Source organism: Rhamphochromis sp. 'chilingali' (genome assembly GCF_963969265.1).
Source record: "Rhamphochromis sp. 'chilingali' genome assembly, chromosome: 17".
Lineage (NCBI taxonomy): Eukaryota > Metazoa > Chordata > Actinopteri > Cichliformes > Cichlidae > Rhamphochromis > Rhamphochromis sp. 'chilingali'.
The window spans coordinates 18,625,727-18,641,232 of record NC_137944.1 but is presented as its reverse complement, the minus strand read 5'-3'; the positions used below and the strand labels follow the sequence as shown (position 1 = coordinate 18,641,232).

The window sequence follows — 15,506 nt, the reverse complement described above, 5'->3', positions numbered from 1 at the left end:
TGCCCTCTGAGCTGAGGAGAGGTACTGTATGTGCGCAGAGCTGTTCTTCCCAGATGGCACTGGCAAACAGACACTGCAAGGCTGGCGGAGCTGGCACGCCCACCTAGTGCACAGTTGGCACTGCCCGCCACCATGCTTTCCCCTATGTACCGGGGGCGAGAGTACCTGCTGCCAGCCGCCTAAGCTCATTGACTGGCAGGCTGTCTAACTACTGACTTTTTTCCATTGGTAAAGTTTCTCTGGCTTTGTTGGATCCCAAGAGAGCGTTCCTTTGACCCTAAATGAATGTAAAACCTCCTGGTTTTTTAGAATCCGCCATTCAGGAACAGCATTTCATGAGTATGTTACAACAGAAGCTGCAGCCAATGCAGAAACACAAAGTCAAGACATGAGGCAATATCAGACAACCTGTCACAAGAGTTCACGTCACAATTTAGGCATTTTAAATGGTTTCAGTTGCACGCTGCTGCATTCTAGTAAAGTCAGCTGTGGCAGGCAGAGCTTTCATTCATTGCATGTCTTAACTTTATTGTGCCCTGACTAAACAGCGATGTGTCTTAACACACTGCTATGATCATGCTGATCTATAGGCCTCTGCTGGCAGGTTTCCAGTACTGGAGGCTTTCCAGCTGAACGCCTTGATGTTTTCGTTGTGCGCATGAAGAAAACACGCAGAAACATACAACACTGAATAGCTACCAACATAAAAGACCATGTTAGTGCGAATGCTCGTGTGTGTGTCTGTGTTGCAGATGCGTTTGAATACATTTATCTGTCTATGTGTGTGGGCTTGGGTGATGCGGGAGTGATGGTGGATTTTATATTTTGCATGCCATGAACAGGACGTGTAAAGTAAGTACAGATGTATGGAAGCGTGTGTAACTGTGATCCTCTGCTGTGTGTACTCTGTGTGTGTGCGCGCGTGTGTGTGAACGAGGAAGCAGCTGTGCGAGCGGCAAGTGTGCGCCAGGTCGACAACACTTAAAGCAGAACCAAGGCACGTGTGTGTGTGTGTGCTTGCGTCCGCATGTGTGTCTCTATTCTGGAGCATATGTGTGTGCGCGTGTCACAGTGCGCATGTGTTTGTATTCTTGTGTGTATGCGGGAGGGGTGGGGAATTTGGCCACCCATCTGTGCTAGGCTATTTCGCTACTGTTTCTGCAGGCATACACACACAGACACTGTCACACACACATACACACACACACACTGTGGAGCACTGTGCCAGGCAAGCTGTTCACTAGCTGGCGCTGGCAACGCTCCAGAGAGAGTGGTGGCATCCATCTGTAGCACTGGAGAGTGGTTAGGCTGTGTCTGAGTCTATGCGTGTGTGTGTGTGTGTGTGTGTTTGTGTTGCCACAGAAAAGCAAAACAATGGGACTGTCTTGATGATGCTATTAGTAGTATCAGTCGTGGGTGTGGGGACAGAGTTCAGAGATGTGCTGGTTGAAAAACTGAGGCTGTTTGATGGACACGGGGGATGGATGTGGCGAGGATAGCGATCTGAGGCGCCTCCTGCTGAACAAAGACGACAACATGTGATGCTAATACCCAGAAATGCTAGAAAACTAATGGACTGTCACAAATAATATCTCACATTTGTATATGGAAAATTAAAAATAAAGTATCAAACCTAAAATTTATGGCCAGTTTATGATTATTTTTTACTGAACTAAAGATTAAGATCTCACATTAACACATGATTATTTAAATAAAATGCAGATTGTAGACACTGGAACTGTACAGTCCTGTCAATGATGCTTCAATGGTATTGTGGGCCATGTTTAGCTCCTTTCTTCTCGCCTGTCAGTGGACTCAGATGGCTGCGTGCTGACAGGGATGCGAGACAGTGAAAGGTGAAAGAGCCCAGTAGAAAGGATGTAACAGTTAGATGAAAGGAGACAAAGACACATCGCTGACCTAAAATGGGCTGTGGTGACACTGGGCATGTGTGTGTTTGCGCGCAAGCAGAGGCCATCCCTCTGCCACCTTCGCCTCCAGCCATACTTTACTCACAGCCACTCAGAGCCATTAGCAAACCACAGTCACTGTGTCACCCACAAGAACACAGGTACACACACACACACATGCGATGTAAGCTTAGAAATGCCCCGATCCAAGGTCTCACCAACCACCGCTCCCTGCTCACCAGATGTGACTAAGACCCTGTTTTTAAACATCTTCCCCCGCAGGGCAGAGGAGGCAGCAGTGGGGGTAGAAGGGGAAGGAGAGTAAGAAGGCAAAGGAGTAGTGGTTTTCAGAGAAGAGGTGGTAAGGGCTAAAGGTTTTTTTCCCTCTGTTTTGCAAATCTGGTTCTATTTAGCACAGCCCTGGAACACATTTCATAAATTGCAGACATATTTTTTCAGAGTGGTTTTGGGGAAGATAGTTAACCGGCAGTAATTTCCAACACATGGCAGCCGTCATGTGATATTTTGAAAACACCAGGCAGACAAGCTTGTTCCCTCTCCCCCAGGAACCCCCACTCTCTTACTGTTAGCCTATGCCCTCTTTTTTCTGTTCTTGTCCTCTGCCTCCTGTATTTGATTTCCCATCTGTGTCTCATATGCCTTAAATGTTATCTCTTGTTTACAGGCTCTCCCTTCAGCATCCTTACCTCTCTTTTCTCAGCTCTTTCTTGATCTGTGTCCCACATCTGTTTTCAACCCTCACCCTTTCATCCATGTCTGTTTTCCTACATGTCACACTAAATAACTGTACTCTCACTTAGCGTCCATTGTATATCACTCGACTCATGCGCCCCCTTTATCCATCCTTCCTCTAACTGGGTGTCTCCGTCTCTCTCCACGTGGTAAGAGATAACTGTCATGTAAAACACGACGGCCTTTACTGTCTGTTGAAAATTGATCTTGCTGCTGAGGCCTGGAATATATTATATAATATTCCTTTCAGCATGGACACGCACACAGATACAAATTGGGTTCCATCTGGCTTACGGCTCCAACACACTGTAAGCTTTCAGCAATCTTATATATTTTATTGAAATCCGCACTGTGGATCTAATAAATCTGGGTAGGACATCAAGTTAGATATAGACTGTGTGATGATAATACCAACTGAATCGTGGGCTGCAGTGCCCAGCTGTGCTCCAGTATTGCTACTTCCTTCATGTTGCAGTCACGATAACAGCTGGGACACACATCATACAAACAAACGTAACGCCACAACTGTTGGTTGGTTTGCTGGTTAGCAGACGTAGGTCATGGCAGCAGTCAAACTGTGAGATGTCAGTACCCTCTGGCCCAGGCCATGCAGTGACCAGCTTGGAACCTCTCTCTCTGTGCAACAACCTAAAACATCATCATGATTCCTTCACATTGGTAGCGAGGAACTCCACATATATTTATAATAAAGCCAGAGGCCAGAGGGTTTGATATGGGAAAGGCCTCATTCACTCTGATACCTTTAAAGGAGGTTGGCAAGCAGAGAAAAAAGGGGCGCAAGAGTGGCTCATGGAAACAAAAGCAAATATGCGTTATTTATAGTGTCCGAGGTGTGGTCCAGCTCCTGAAATTCAGATGTATTATCTCCAATTGAGCGAACATAAAATGGAAATAATGCATGCGAGCCTGTATCATTGTGAATTAGTGTGCTTGTGTTTAGAGATGGAGTGGCTATATGAGTGATTTTAAGCTGTACTTGAGCTACAGACCTGAACAGTTCTCATAAGGGGTTTGTGTATAAATGTGCAGCCTGTTCATAGCGGTTATTGTAGCGCTGACATATATGCATGTCAAAACGCACAACCTATATCGAGGTTCAAAAAGCAATTTCGCTGCTCTACACTGTAGACTAAAGAGGTTACAGACTGGCTGTGTGGGAAGCTTTAGAAAATAAAGCCATGTGTCATCGGCATTAGGATGTGTGCTGAGAGTTTTGTGTGAGTCCTTTGCTGGCGAAGAGTCTTGCCTGGGAAAACGCCCAGACCCATTTGGGCTCACTTTGCTCTGTGTCAGCATGGCATCAGAAATGAACCAAACTGTATACAGAAAGCAGTTTCCAATAGGCTGGCTTCCATCAAGTGACCAAACATGGCTCACCGAGGCTTACATGTGATTTACATCATTCTATTTTTTCCCCCCAAAACACACCATTTATATCATTATTTAGACATCATGTTGTTAATGAAAATGACAAGCCAGCTTTATATAAATAAACGATGTCTTTGATGGAGTATTCTAAATATGTTGAGCCCCGTTTGGCCCCACTGTGGAAAAATGTCAGATGGAATTAACATTTCTATTTCCATCAGCACTTTAATAATGGTAAACTCTGCTCATAATGGCGGTAAATCTCCCGAACTCGCTGTTTGTCACTCTGCAGCTTGTCTTTACTTTTACCTCTCGCCGACCCTAGTCTTCTGTCACACACATCCATTGCTCATCTTTACTTTTAAAAGAGCTCGTAGTTCAGCTTTGCCTGGCAACAAGATGTGGCAGGAGTACTTTCGATTTGAGAGGATGCATAACGGGCACTGTGAATCATTTTTATTGTTCCTTAACACTTGCTTCCCCTCTCTGTGCAAGTGAGACTTTTTCTTTTCAACAGATGGGTAAAACAAACATTACTATAAATCTGACTTAAAGAAAGAAAAAAAAAAGAGCTTCTGATGCTATACACCACATATGTTTTATTGACCGCTGTGTGTGTATGTGTGCAAACGTGAGTGTAGGTCTGAAAGATCGACGTGTTTTTGTATGCATATATGCACGTATATGTGTGTGTTAAAGTTTGTGTGGTGGAACAGATGGTGCTCAGACCTCTGTGTGCAGTTGAGAAATCTCCGTATGTTGCACTGAGAGAAAAATAAAGATATGGTGGGAGATGAAAAAGACTGTCAGCACTGATCCAGAGCCAGTCTGTTTGCAAAGTTTTAGTGCTGTATTGTACCACATTTTCACTGTTACACTCATCAACGGGGAAAGATTAGGGATGGGAATCCATATTGTTCAATTTCCTGGGAAGATTATCTTTTCCTTTAAACAGTGTTTTTCTTTTTTAGACAGCTGTACAAATGTTGTCAATGTACTTCCTTCACATAGAAAGTTAACCAGAAATTGATAATACATGACCAAGCAATAATCTAATCGATATGGCATCGGTATCTATAAAATGATATCCAAACCAACCCCTCCAGGCAGCACAAGCACACAAGAAACTGATCATTAATATAATCACAAAGGGTGGGAATGATAAATATGATTCAGTTCAGGTCCCCTATTCTCATCATTCAAATCTATTGCAAGTAAACACAACCTTTAACCCCCAAACTTCCAGAATCACCAGTGAGCCATATTTCAGTGAAGCAAACACCCAGGTGTAACATACATCAATAGTAAGATGATGGACTCTTAAACTACTTCACCAGCTGGCCGGTCAGGACAACATTGGAAGTTATTAGTTCTTTTTTTTTCTTCACTGTGTTAAATGACTCAACTATCAGTCCATGTCTCAACCCCATCTCTGATTACACCGAAATATAAATGATGGATGTTTAACACGAGGGAAACCAACATCACCTTCTTCATTTGTGGTAAATGTTAAACGAACACGTAAAGCAATCATTTAAAGCAATTAAACACATAATTGCTATTGACAGTTTGCTGACTTTAACAAGCAGAAACTACATTGTGTGCACTGGACATGCATAATTTAAGACAACGTTGCTGATATTAAGCGTTAAGCAAAAACCAACAGTGAACTTTCAGGAACAATATGTGATCACCAGTGAGTGTTTGCAAAGGGATTGACTGAAGACAGGAAGAAAAGTGGGGGGAGAAAAGCACGAAGGTAACGAAGGTAACGAAGGAAAGAGGGGGAAAAAAGGAGGCGAGGAGCGAGAACAAGGTGGTGAAAATAAAGTCAAAACTGATGCGCTGATGGTGGTGCTGCTTTCCTCTGCATTTGAATCCACTGCATCTGCTGTGGAGGAAAATAAATAAGACAATGGAGATCAGATGTGTGTGTGCGTGTGTGTGTCTGTGTGAGAAGGACTGAGAATTGTGTTGTTTTGCTATCAGTGTGTACATGCATCCCTGCAGCTGTGTGTCTGTGTATGTATTTGTGTTTTTGTGGGCTTGTGGTAGGGCGTTGCATCCATACATCTTCTTGACAAGCGGGTGGACTTTGATGGGACATGCTCTGCATACTGCTCCATCTGGCTGTGCGTGCATGTATGTGTGTGTGCATGTGTGTGTGTCTGTGTCTGCGTGATATTCCACTTGCATACAGACAAGATTCCTCTTGTTTCTCTGCGTACTCTGTCTGAATCTCAATCATCCTACCTGTCGCCCAGCGCTGTTCTTTAACACATCTGCCCTTTCATTCTCTCTCTCTCTTTTACCGCTCTTTGGTCCCTACTCCCCACATCTGTACCCAGCACACAGAGCAATCACCGCACACCACTATCACACCATCTCAGTATCGTTTCATCTCTTTCATTACTACACAATTACCTATCCGCCATGCTCCCTCTCTTCACACATCAATGTGCGCTATGTGCTGGAATAACCCGCCTTGGGGGCTCTATCGTGCACAGCCGTGGGCACGTTGTGGAGACCAGTGCTCAAGCCACAGGCGTCCTGTGGCTTCGGTGCCTCGTGGTTTTCACTTCAGCACCTACACATCGGTGTTCCCAGTGAGGGTATTACACATCAAGATTACAGGGTTGCCAGTGTGTTCAAGGCACACGTGGGCCAGTGTGCATGCACTTTTCCATGTAATGATGGTATCTTACAGTATGTCTGACTAATACAATTGTGCGCTCACGCAGGCGCCAGCGCACGGTAAATTGTTTATGCCACAGCCGCCAACTCTCGAAAATTCACCCAGCATGATTGAAATCCATTGTCGTTTTGAAGAATGGGATTTGCCTGTGTGAAGTAGTCTCAAGTGGCATATTACTGCCACTGTTATCACATCATTTTCTGGGTCTCCACTGGTACTCTCGGCGCGCACACATACACATTCGCAGAACCACGCGTACACACGGAGGCAATTCTAGCTTATGAAGTGTGTAATGGAGATTGTTTGACTCTATCGCCCGATGATAGACTTTGAAGTCATTGTGGCCTCGATGAATAATCTAAAATATCAAGGTTAGGCAATGTTGCTCTCATTTCGCAAGGTGATTTGAATACGAAATGACCTCCCAGTTTTTCGTGCGATGATGAAATGTGCAAGGTTTTGATATCACATTGTTTTTTTTGCCTTGAGTTATGGGTTAGCAAAGTCCTCCCTGTAACATATTGAACTGTTTCTCAGGGACCACGTTCCTCCTAGATATCGTTCATTGCAACAATCCTGTTTTAAGCGAGTGATGTAACTTGCGTGTAACCTTAGAAAAGGCATGTATCACAAGTCAGCGGGGGGATAAAATCTCCTTTCTTTGAGCTCGGCTGTAAGAGGGTACGGGCGAGAGGGAGAGAAAGACAAAGAAAGGAAGAAAAAAAAAGCGAGAAAGAGGGAGCGATTTTTGCAAACACTGAGGATCACGTAATCACGGACGATGCGAACGGGTGATGTAAGTGTGAAGACATCCCTGTGAGTGGCAGGTAGTTGTCCAGGGCTCTGCCTCATTTCTAGGTTTGATTAAAGTTACAAACCAGAGCAGATCGAGCTTTGCTTTGTTATTTTAACGGGAGGGATGTTTGGCATGATTTGAAGAACACAGCATATTCAGTCACTGTTGTCTTAGTCTGCAGTTGTTGTTTTTTCAAATTTTTGTGTGCCTTTATGACAATGAACGACAATCCAAGTAAGCAGTGCTTAGATATAAAGAGCTACCAGCAGAATAATGGTGGCTTACACTCCAAGCTGACTCAATACACAGCAGACCGTGCAAATATAAGGCTACTCCTTATGCAAAATCCTAATTCAGTCAGATATCAGTGAAATAACCTTCGACACTTTCAATATAATACCACAGTAGAAATATGCATTTGTGCGCACATTCCCATCAGTTTTTAACTTTCTTTTATTCAGGCCGCCTATATTCCAAATATTTCCGCTAAGAGCTCCTTTAGGGTGCTTTAGATAAAACTGCGCAGGAAGTGGCTGTTGTGCGAGACATTAATCACTGTCATCTAGCGTGATCGATAAGCTCAGCACCTCGGCATGCATAAAGTGTGCTAGTGAAACAGCACACATTGGAGAGACTCTTGTGTGCCTTCATAGCTAATTGGTGCCTCTTCAACAACTGTTCTCATCCTCTTCAATCCATTAATTCCTAGACAACAGCACTTCTGAGAAGCCGTAAAGTGAGTTAGCCAAAGTCAAAGCACTCATCACCCCCCTTTCCATTAAAGCTCCGCACATCAATACCTGTCCACTCCTGGAGTACCGTCGTCTGGCCACAGATCTGATGTTATCCCTACATGATGTAACCGGCGGTTCACTAACAGGCCTAATAAATGGACAATGCATGTGCCTGTCCATTAACTTCTAACATGGTGTATTACACTTGAGAAGCCCAACTTTTTCAAGGTTGTTTAAGGGTGCTTTTTGGATTTAATTATGCATGAGGGAGGGAGTACTTCCTATCGTTCAGCTATGTAATAAAATGAGCCTGTCTGATTGTCCTTCAGCTCTGATACATATTTTTTTTAATTTAACAGTATACGTGACATATTGGCTCATGAAAATGGATAGCACACAGGTGTAAGGTTTGCTTTGACTTGTTTTCAGGAACGTGCTAGAGTTTTAAGATGTATCTGTATTTTTTTCCCAAAACTGGGTAAATTACCTTGTGTAGGGAGAATTGCCATTGATTCAAGGGGCATAGCAATTGTAGAGTGAATAGCTGGATGCCGCCTTTGTTGGTTAGTATGAAGCCATTGATGTTATTCTGGTTATGTACTTTGCAATCAAACCAGAGACAGACGATGCTGTTTGTAAGTCACATACCTGTAACTTTGTGTGGGGGTTTGTGTGTGCAAGAAACTGTTATTGCCTGGATACACGTGTGTGTACGCATGTGTGTGTGTGTGTGTGTGTGTGCAAAGGTTTCACACTAATTCATTCTTCATCCTTCATCTTCTTTACCTGAGGGACAGCAGATGAGTTTTGAATGCTTTCAGGGTTTGTTTCCCTCATCTCTAGCTGATGACTACCATCCAATCACGACATTGACCCAGGTGTTATTCTCCAATTACAAGCCTGTAACCAAACTCATCTTTTCATACCACCGCAGGGCCCAGAGTTCCATGCAGGAGTCCGCGTGGATTTGAAGTTACGTATTACATATTGTGCATCAAATAGACATGTTATAGGCTTGTAATGTTGAAAATTGTATCTTTTTTTAAGTCATGGTGCTGCAGCTGTAAAAATGCTCCAATTCTAGTTGTTCTACTTGGTGGAAAAACTGCATCCTGTTATATCATAATATTATAATATGGATTTTGTTTAATAAGGCGTTACTAAAAGTCTATTTCAGATAGCGTTGTGCTGATGCGAGCCATTTTGTGTATCCATTTTCCTAACTAATCACAAAGTTTCCTGATTTGCAGCCTTTCTATACAGAACTTATAGATGAAGTGAACTGAGCCAGAAATTATCACACAATTATAGAAAAAAAAGCACCATACAGACCTTTGGAAAGCACGAGCCATTGAAACAGAATAAGCACAACCATGTGTGATATAGCGGCTTTATTTAATTTATGCTTGTTAAGTATATACATGCAGGGCCTTTTTGTTTGACTGGAAAATTATGAATTACCTTGGGTCCTGTCACCGAGCCATCTTTTTTAATGACCTTGTATTTTCGTAGATCATATTTTAGGAAAGTATAGAGGATATGATAGCTGGCAGCCAGAGGTAAGACTATACGTTTCCACTAGCTATGTCTTGAGTTTATAAAATAAATAGTCCAGATTTTTTCATATTATGGTGAAATTGGAGCAGTAAAGCTTTCACAGTCTGGGCAGGAAAGGTTGTTTGTGTGGGTGCGCAAGGAAAGAGGTAGAAAGAGAGTGGAAGCAGGAGAGTCAATGTAAAGGACAGTAAGTAGAAAGGGTTCAATAGTCTCTCTGCTCGCTATACTTTTCTTTTCATATTGACTTTTCTTTAACCTCCCTTCCTCTGTTCTCTGCTTAGCTAATCAAATTTTTCCCACTAATATGCACTTTGTATCCAATCATAGTGCTCTGCTGTGCAATGTGCAACCTTTTCCTCTAAATTCCAATCAAGCTCTCCATCACCAAGTTAAAGCTAAGTCAGTAGTAATCTTACATCTCTGTGTTCTGCATTGATGGTGTAACTGAATGTGACCCTAAAAGCATTTTAGGCTCAAGGTCATCTGGCTTTTAGTTGCCTTCCTGCATCCATAAGAGTCACACGGTCTCTAATATGTGCCAGTGTGGTGTGAGACAAATGTATTCAATCCTCCCAGGTACTCTTCAGTTGACAATGATAGGACAGTTAGAAGGCAGGAGTGCTGTCTTTATCCCTCCTTTCCTCTTTTTTGATCATCTGAGTGTAAGAATCTTAGGGATTACTGGAAAATCCTTTACAGTTTTGAATATCTTGGGCAAAAATGACTTATGATTATTTCTTTGTGATTACACACAATTACCCTAGCAGCTACAGCTTAATTAAATTAAAATAAACCTTTGTTTCTTTGTATGTGAAAGCCTGGAGAAGCTAATCGTTGTTCTTGAACAGGCTGCTGGTCATGATGATTCGCGCCGACATGTTGTATGTCTTGTTACAGCATTGATTCTTTTATCGAGCTACCTGAAATTCCTTCGGCTTACTTTCCAAACATGTTGAATAAATAAAGAAGCCCTAAACGTTCAATCGCAGGCAGAGATTTGGAGCACTTTTTAGAATTTTGGTGACATCTCCATCTCTCACTCGCCTGTCTTCTAAAGTCAAGCTGGCGTGACTAAAATACTTCACACATACACTTCACAGTGCACTTTGGCTGCAGTGCTTTTGAGATTTGGGCCTGGCTAACAGGCTTAGGCTCCTCTGTCTCTCTCACGGCAGTATTTCTCCTTCTTTTTACCTAAACGTAACATTATGGCACTGTGGATCCAAGCAATCAGAAAGCACCAAGGCCAACGTTTACTATTTGTGTTCTGTGGCGTATGTAGTATATGCTTTACTTAGTTGAATGCACAAATGCTTTAAAAATTTCCAGAGGAACAGAAGTGAAAATATAAGATGGTGTAACAACATACGCATTAAAAACGTACTCACAAACACATTTTGGGATTTTGGTCAAATGAATGATGGGAAACACCCGGGGGGGGAACATGCACAATATCTTTGCACTTTTACCACACTGTGATGCATTTTGGAGTCAAATCAGATCTATTCACACTGGTTACAGCAAAGTTCCCAATGTCATAGATAATACTTTACTTTCTCTTGCAGCTCCTCCTTCCTCCTTTTCACACTGTGCCACAGATACATTTGATAAGAGTCTGTTCACTTTGTGATAGGCTTGTTACTGCTGTTGCAGAGAGAAGTTGTATATCTTGTCTTGCACATTTTATATGGTCATTTAACTGGTGAGCACAAAGCAAATTTATTAAGTGGAAACGGTCATGTCCGAGAAAATGTTTTGCTTAAAAAAAACTGTCGTCTTTAGTGTTTTGTTTGACTGTTTTATTTAATGTCTAATTAGTTTATAGGCTATCTGGTTGTCTGCTGTGATGCTGTCTCAAACAGATGTGAATATACTATCCAGAGATTCAAGCATTAAGGCAGTGTGAGAGTGAGTATGTGTATTAGTTTGAGTGTAATGAGCACTGCAGTCATTAGCTGGGACGGGGAAGGGGTGTGGGCTGCAGGATGGCACAGATGGTGGTGGAATGAGACCCGGACTCACTGCAGATTTATGCTTCTCTCTCAGGTGTCTGTCTGTGTGTCTCTGCTTGCTCACTCTCATTTCTCATTTCAAAGTCAGACACTGTGTGCCAAATGCGTAAGATGAGGGGAGCCATCTCTTTCCACATCGAGTCTCTCTGGGGCTCCTCACAAACATTTTGTCATCAAAATAAATTCTGCTGCCCTTTGTACTGTACGTGCATTTGTGTCGTTCTTGTAGGCATACATTTGCACGATTTCCATTAATCAACGAGAATAATTCAGCTCTTTTTGAATAGCAACAGCTTATCAAGAGCATATGTTCTAACTGTGAAGATTTGGAAAAATAAATGCTCATTTTATATTTGATCTCAGACGCATATTAAAAAAAAATGATGGGCTCCTGTTTACGACCGTGTTGCATCACCTCTTCTTTTAACAACACGATAAGCGATCGGGAACTGCCATAGTTTGGAAATCAAAATATTTTCCCGTTCTCGCTTGGTGTGCGATTTCATCTGCTTGTAAGTTTGAGAGCTAATTTGTTGTATTTTTCCATATTGCGCCAAATCTTTTTATCTGGTGACACAACTGAACTGCAAGGCAAACCAATGCTGTTGTAATAAAGCTAGAATCTGGTTTATCATTGTCTTCCTGACATGTCATCACATCAGTGCCATCTGGATGGCAGCATAAATTGCTTCAAAAACCTGTTCAGCATTAATGGCGCCCTCAAAAATGTATTAAATGAGCTTGGCCAAAGAAAAGTTGGTGGCTTTTTTGGCTCTTCTCTTTATATCATTTATATATAAATACCTTTTATGATCCATCTATCTTCTGTCACGGGGAGAAGCAGCCAAAGCAGAGGCACACAGATCTCCATCCCTCCTGCCATCTTCACCAGCTGTTCATGGATTGAAGAGGTTGGACACTAAGTCGTTCACAAGCCAGCTGAGAGATTTAATCTCTCCAGTGTGTCCTTGATCTGCCCCAGGGACTGCTCGATAGCACACATCAGGAAAAGCAAATTTAGGAGGTGCTCAGGAGGCATCCTAGTTACATGCTCAAGCCACGTCAAGTGACTCTCTTCAATGTGTCAGAGTAGCAGTTCTACTCTGAGCCTCTCCCAAACAACTGAACTCATCATCCTATCTTTGAGAGAGAACCCAGATACCCAACTGAGGAAGCCACTTTTGCCGCTTGTATCCGTACTGTATCCCACCTGGCACAGAATGCGAGGCGACAAAAATGCTGCTCGTTTCTACTTCACGGTATTTTGCTTTAATATTTTCTGTCTTCTTTGTCTTTGCTCAGATCGCACTGGGAAGCGCTCCATCATGCCCGACTCACCTGCGGACGTCAAGACACAGTCCAGGTTGACCCCCCCTACCATGCCACCCCCACCCAGTACACAAGGAGCACCCCGTAACAGCTCCTACACACCAACTACATGTGAGTAAGCAAAGAGGACGTGTTTATTGCTGATTGCTGATATAAGAAAACCTACTTTTATTGCAGACCGTGACCATGCTGCAAATATGGTCCAGTGTTACAGTGAGAGAAATAATGTGACTACTTTTGCTATTAATGGCCAACCAGCAACAGCCTGCTGATGAGTAGGAAGGAGGTCAGAAAATTACCTTCCTATAAATGTTCCCAGCATTGCTCAAAGATCACAAAGAAAAAAACAAAGCAAATAATCTTAACACAGTTAATATTTTACACTAATGTCACAGCTCAGTCATGTCCCGGCTGGGTGTATGGTTGGAGGTATAACAATCATATAAAAATTGCACTCTAAAAATGGTGATTGACAGTAGATTTGCAGAAGCTCATACATATCAACGCAGTTCCAGCATACGAGTTATCATGGTGGACGTGTGGGACTCGTGAGACCCTCTTATCAAGTTGCATTGAGCCTTTTCAATTCTTTCCCAACAAGTTCATTAACACCCATGCTTACAAACTGTTGGAGCAATGCCATGACACGCACATAGCTTGTGACGAGCAAATTACACCCTAGTATTCACTCAGAAGAGCATACTTAACCACTTGCATGAAGAGCACTAGAATCAAAGAATCAGAGGCCCTGTGTGCTCAGAGCACTTGAGTCTGCATTGGTACTGCTGGTACTTTGCAACGGCTGAATTATTTTGTTCATTTTTAATCACATACCCCTTTTTTCATTTATGTTATTTACTTTCTCTCTCTCCCTTTGCATCTGTCTGTCTGTTTCGCTCTCTCTCTCTGCTGCAAACGCTCACACACCACAATTAACATTGGGGCTTCCGTGCAATGAGGGAGGAAAGGCCCAACTCTCTCATTACACATGCCAAAGGTTTTAACAAAGCAGTATGCTTTGATTTCCATCCGACGTAATTGTTACCAGATGCAGTTTGAGCATCTCGTCTCTCTCCTCTCTTTACAGTGGTGGGTTTGGACGGCGGCCAGAGGGGGAGTGAGTGGATCGCTAGTCACAACCTAATCTCATTAGAGAGAGAGCTTTATGCTGCCTTGTATCTCTTTGTACAGCAACTCCCCCAACACACACACAGACACGTATAGCTTCCGCGCTGTGGAGCACAGGGGGGGGTCTCACTGTCACCGGCATGTTTAGAGCTTCGGGAAGAACAGAAAAGGGAGACGGAGGTAGAGAGAGGCAACGTGTCTCCAAATACAGAAATATGTTTTTATGGGAGGATGCCGTGAAGGTTCAAAGGAGGCGCACTAATTGGAAACAAATGCGGACGCTTGCGGATGATTTTAGGGGAATGCGCATCGTTTGAAATCACTGGAAATCACAAAGCTGTTGTTTCCTCCATGATTTGTACGTAGCGGGAGGAAATCCAGTGTTACTTTAACAGTAATGTGATTTTATCAGAAATAAAATTTACAAAAATAATAAGAAATGACGTCAAGAAAATGCAATTAGCAAATGCCGTGCTTTCCTGTCTGTTGCTCACATTATTCTCTATGTCCTTATCTCACACAGTAACCAACGGCAGTAGCCACTCCCCAACGGCGCTCAACGGCGCTCCATCTCCCCCAAATGGTTACAGCAATGGTCCTAGCTCATCCTCCTCATCGTCTCTGGCCAACCAACAGCTGCCTCCAGCCTGTGGTGCCCGACAGCTCAGCAAGCTCAAGCGCTTCCTCACTACTCTACAGCAGTTTGGGAACGACATCTCACCTGAAATTGGCGAAAGAGTCCGCACGTTGGTGCTGGGATTAGTGGTAAGAACCTTTGGTGTCTGTGAGCTGGATCAGTGTTCTTAGAGAGGAAGTAACTGCTTGGTGCTGTTAAAATGTGTTAATATGTGTAAATACAGTATTGTGCAACAATCTTGAGTGAATCTTTATTTCCTTATATTTTGATTCCAAGAAGTCAGACTTTCTTGTAATTTTTTAAAGTGGTCTTGGGCAGTAGTAAGTCCTTCAATCAAACATAAACAACTTAGTGAAGAACACATTTTAAATTATATCTTTAGGCACTTTGTTACTAGCATCCTTTCAAGAAAATCTTGAATTTCTGATGCCAATGATAACACAGTTTGACAGGTTTAAATAGCATGTTTTCAACAACAAGATGACTCTCAGAGGCATATTAGTGTATCTTGGAAGATTTTGAACAAGTAAAAGAACAAAAGAAGAAGTGGCAGGCCTTAAAAAAAA

General features: G+C 42.8%; 1 protein-coding gene across 5 annotated transcripts in view; it reads left to right on the top strand.

The window, feature by feature from the left end:
* Window positions 1-15,506, top strand: part of runx1t1 (RUNX1 partner transcriptional co-repressor 1) — a 111,743-nt gene that overhangs the window by 21,328 nt on the left and 74,909 nt on the right. For 4 of the 5 annotated variants that reach the window (XM_080862508.1, XM_080862506.1, XM_080862505.1 and 1 more), the window contains exons 2-3: window positions 13,149-13,286; window positions 14,827-15,068. In XM_080862508.1, the coding sequence (XP_080718634.1) occupies window positions 13,149-13,286; window positions 14,827-15,068 (380 nt within the window). Of the gene's footprint in view, window positions 1-2,192; window positions 2,272-13,148; window positions 13,287-14,826; window positions 15,069-15,506 lie in introns of all 5 variants that reach the window. The other variant, XM_080862509.1, reaches the window with a different exon arrangement.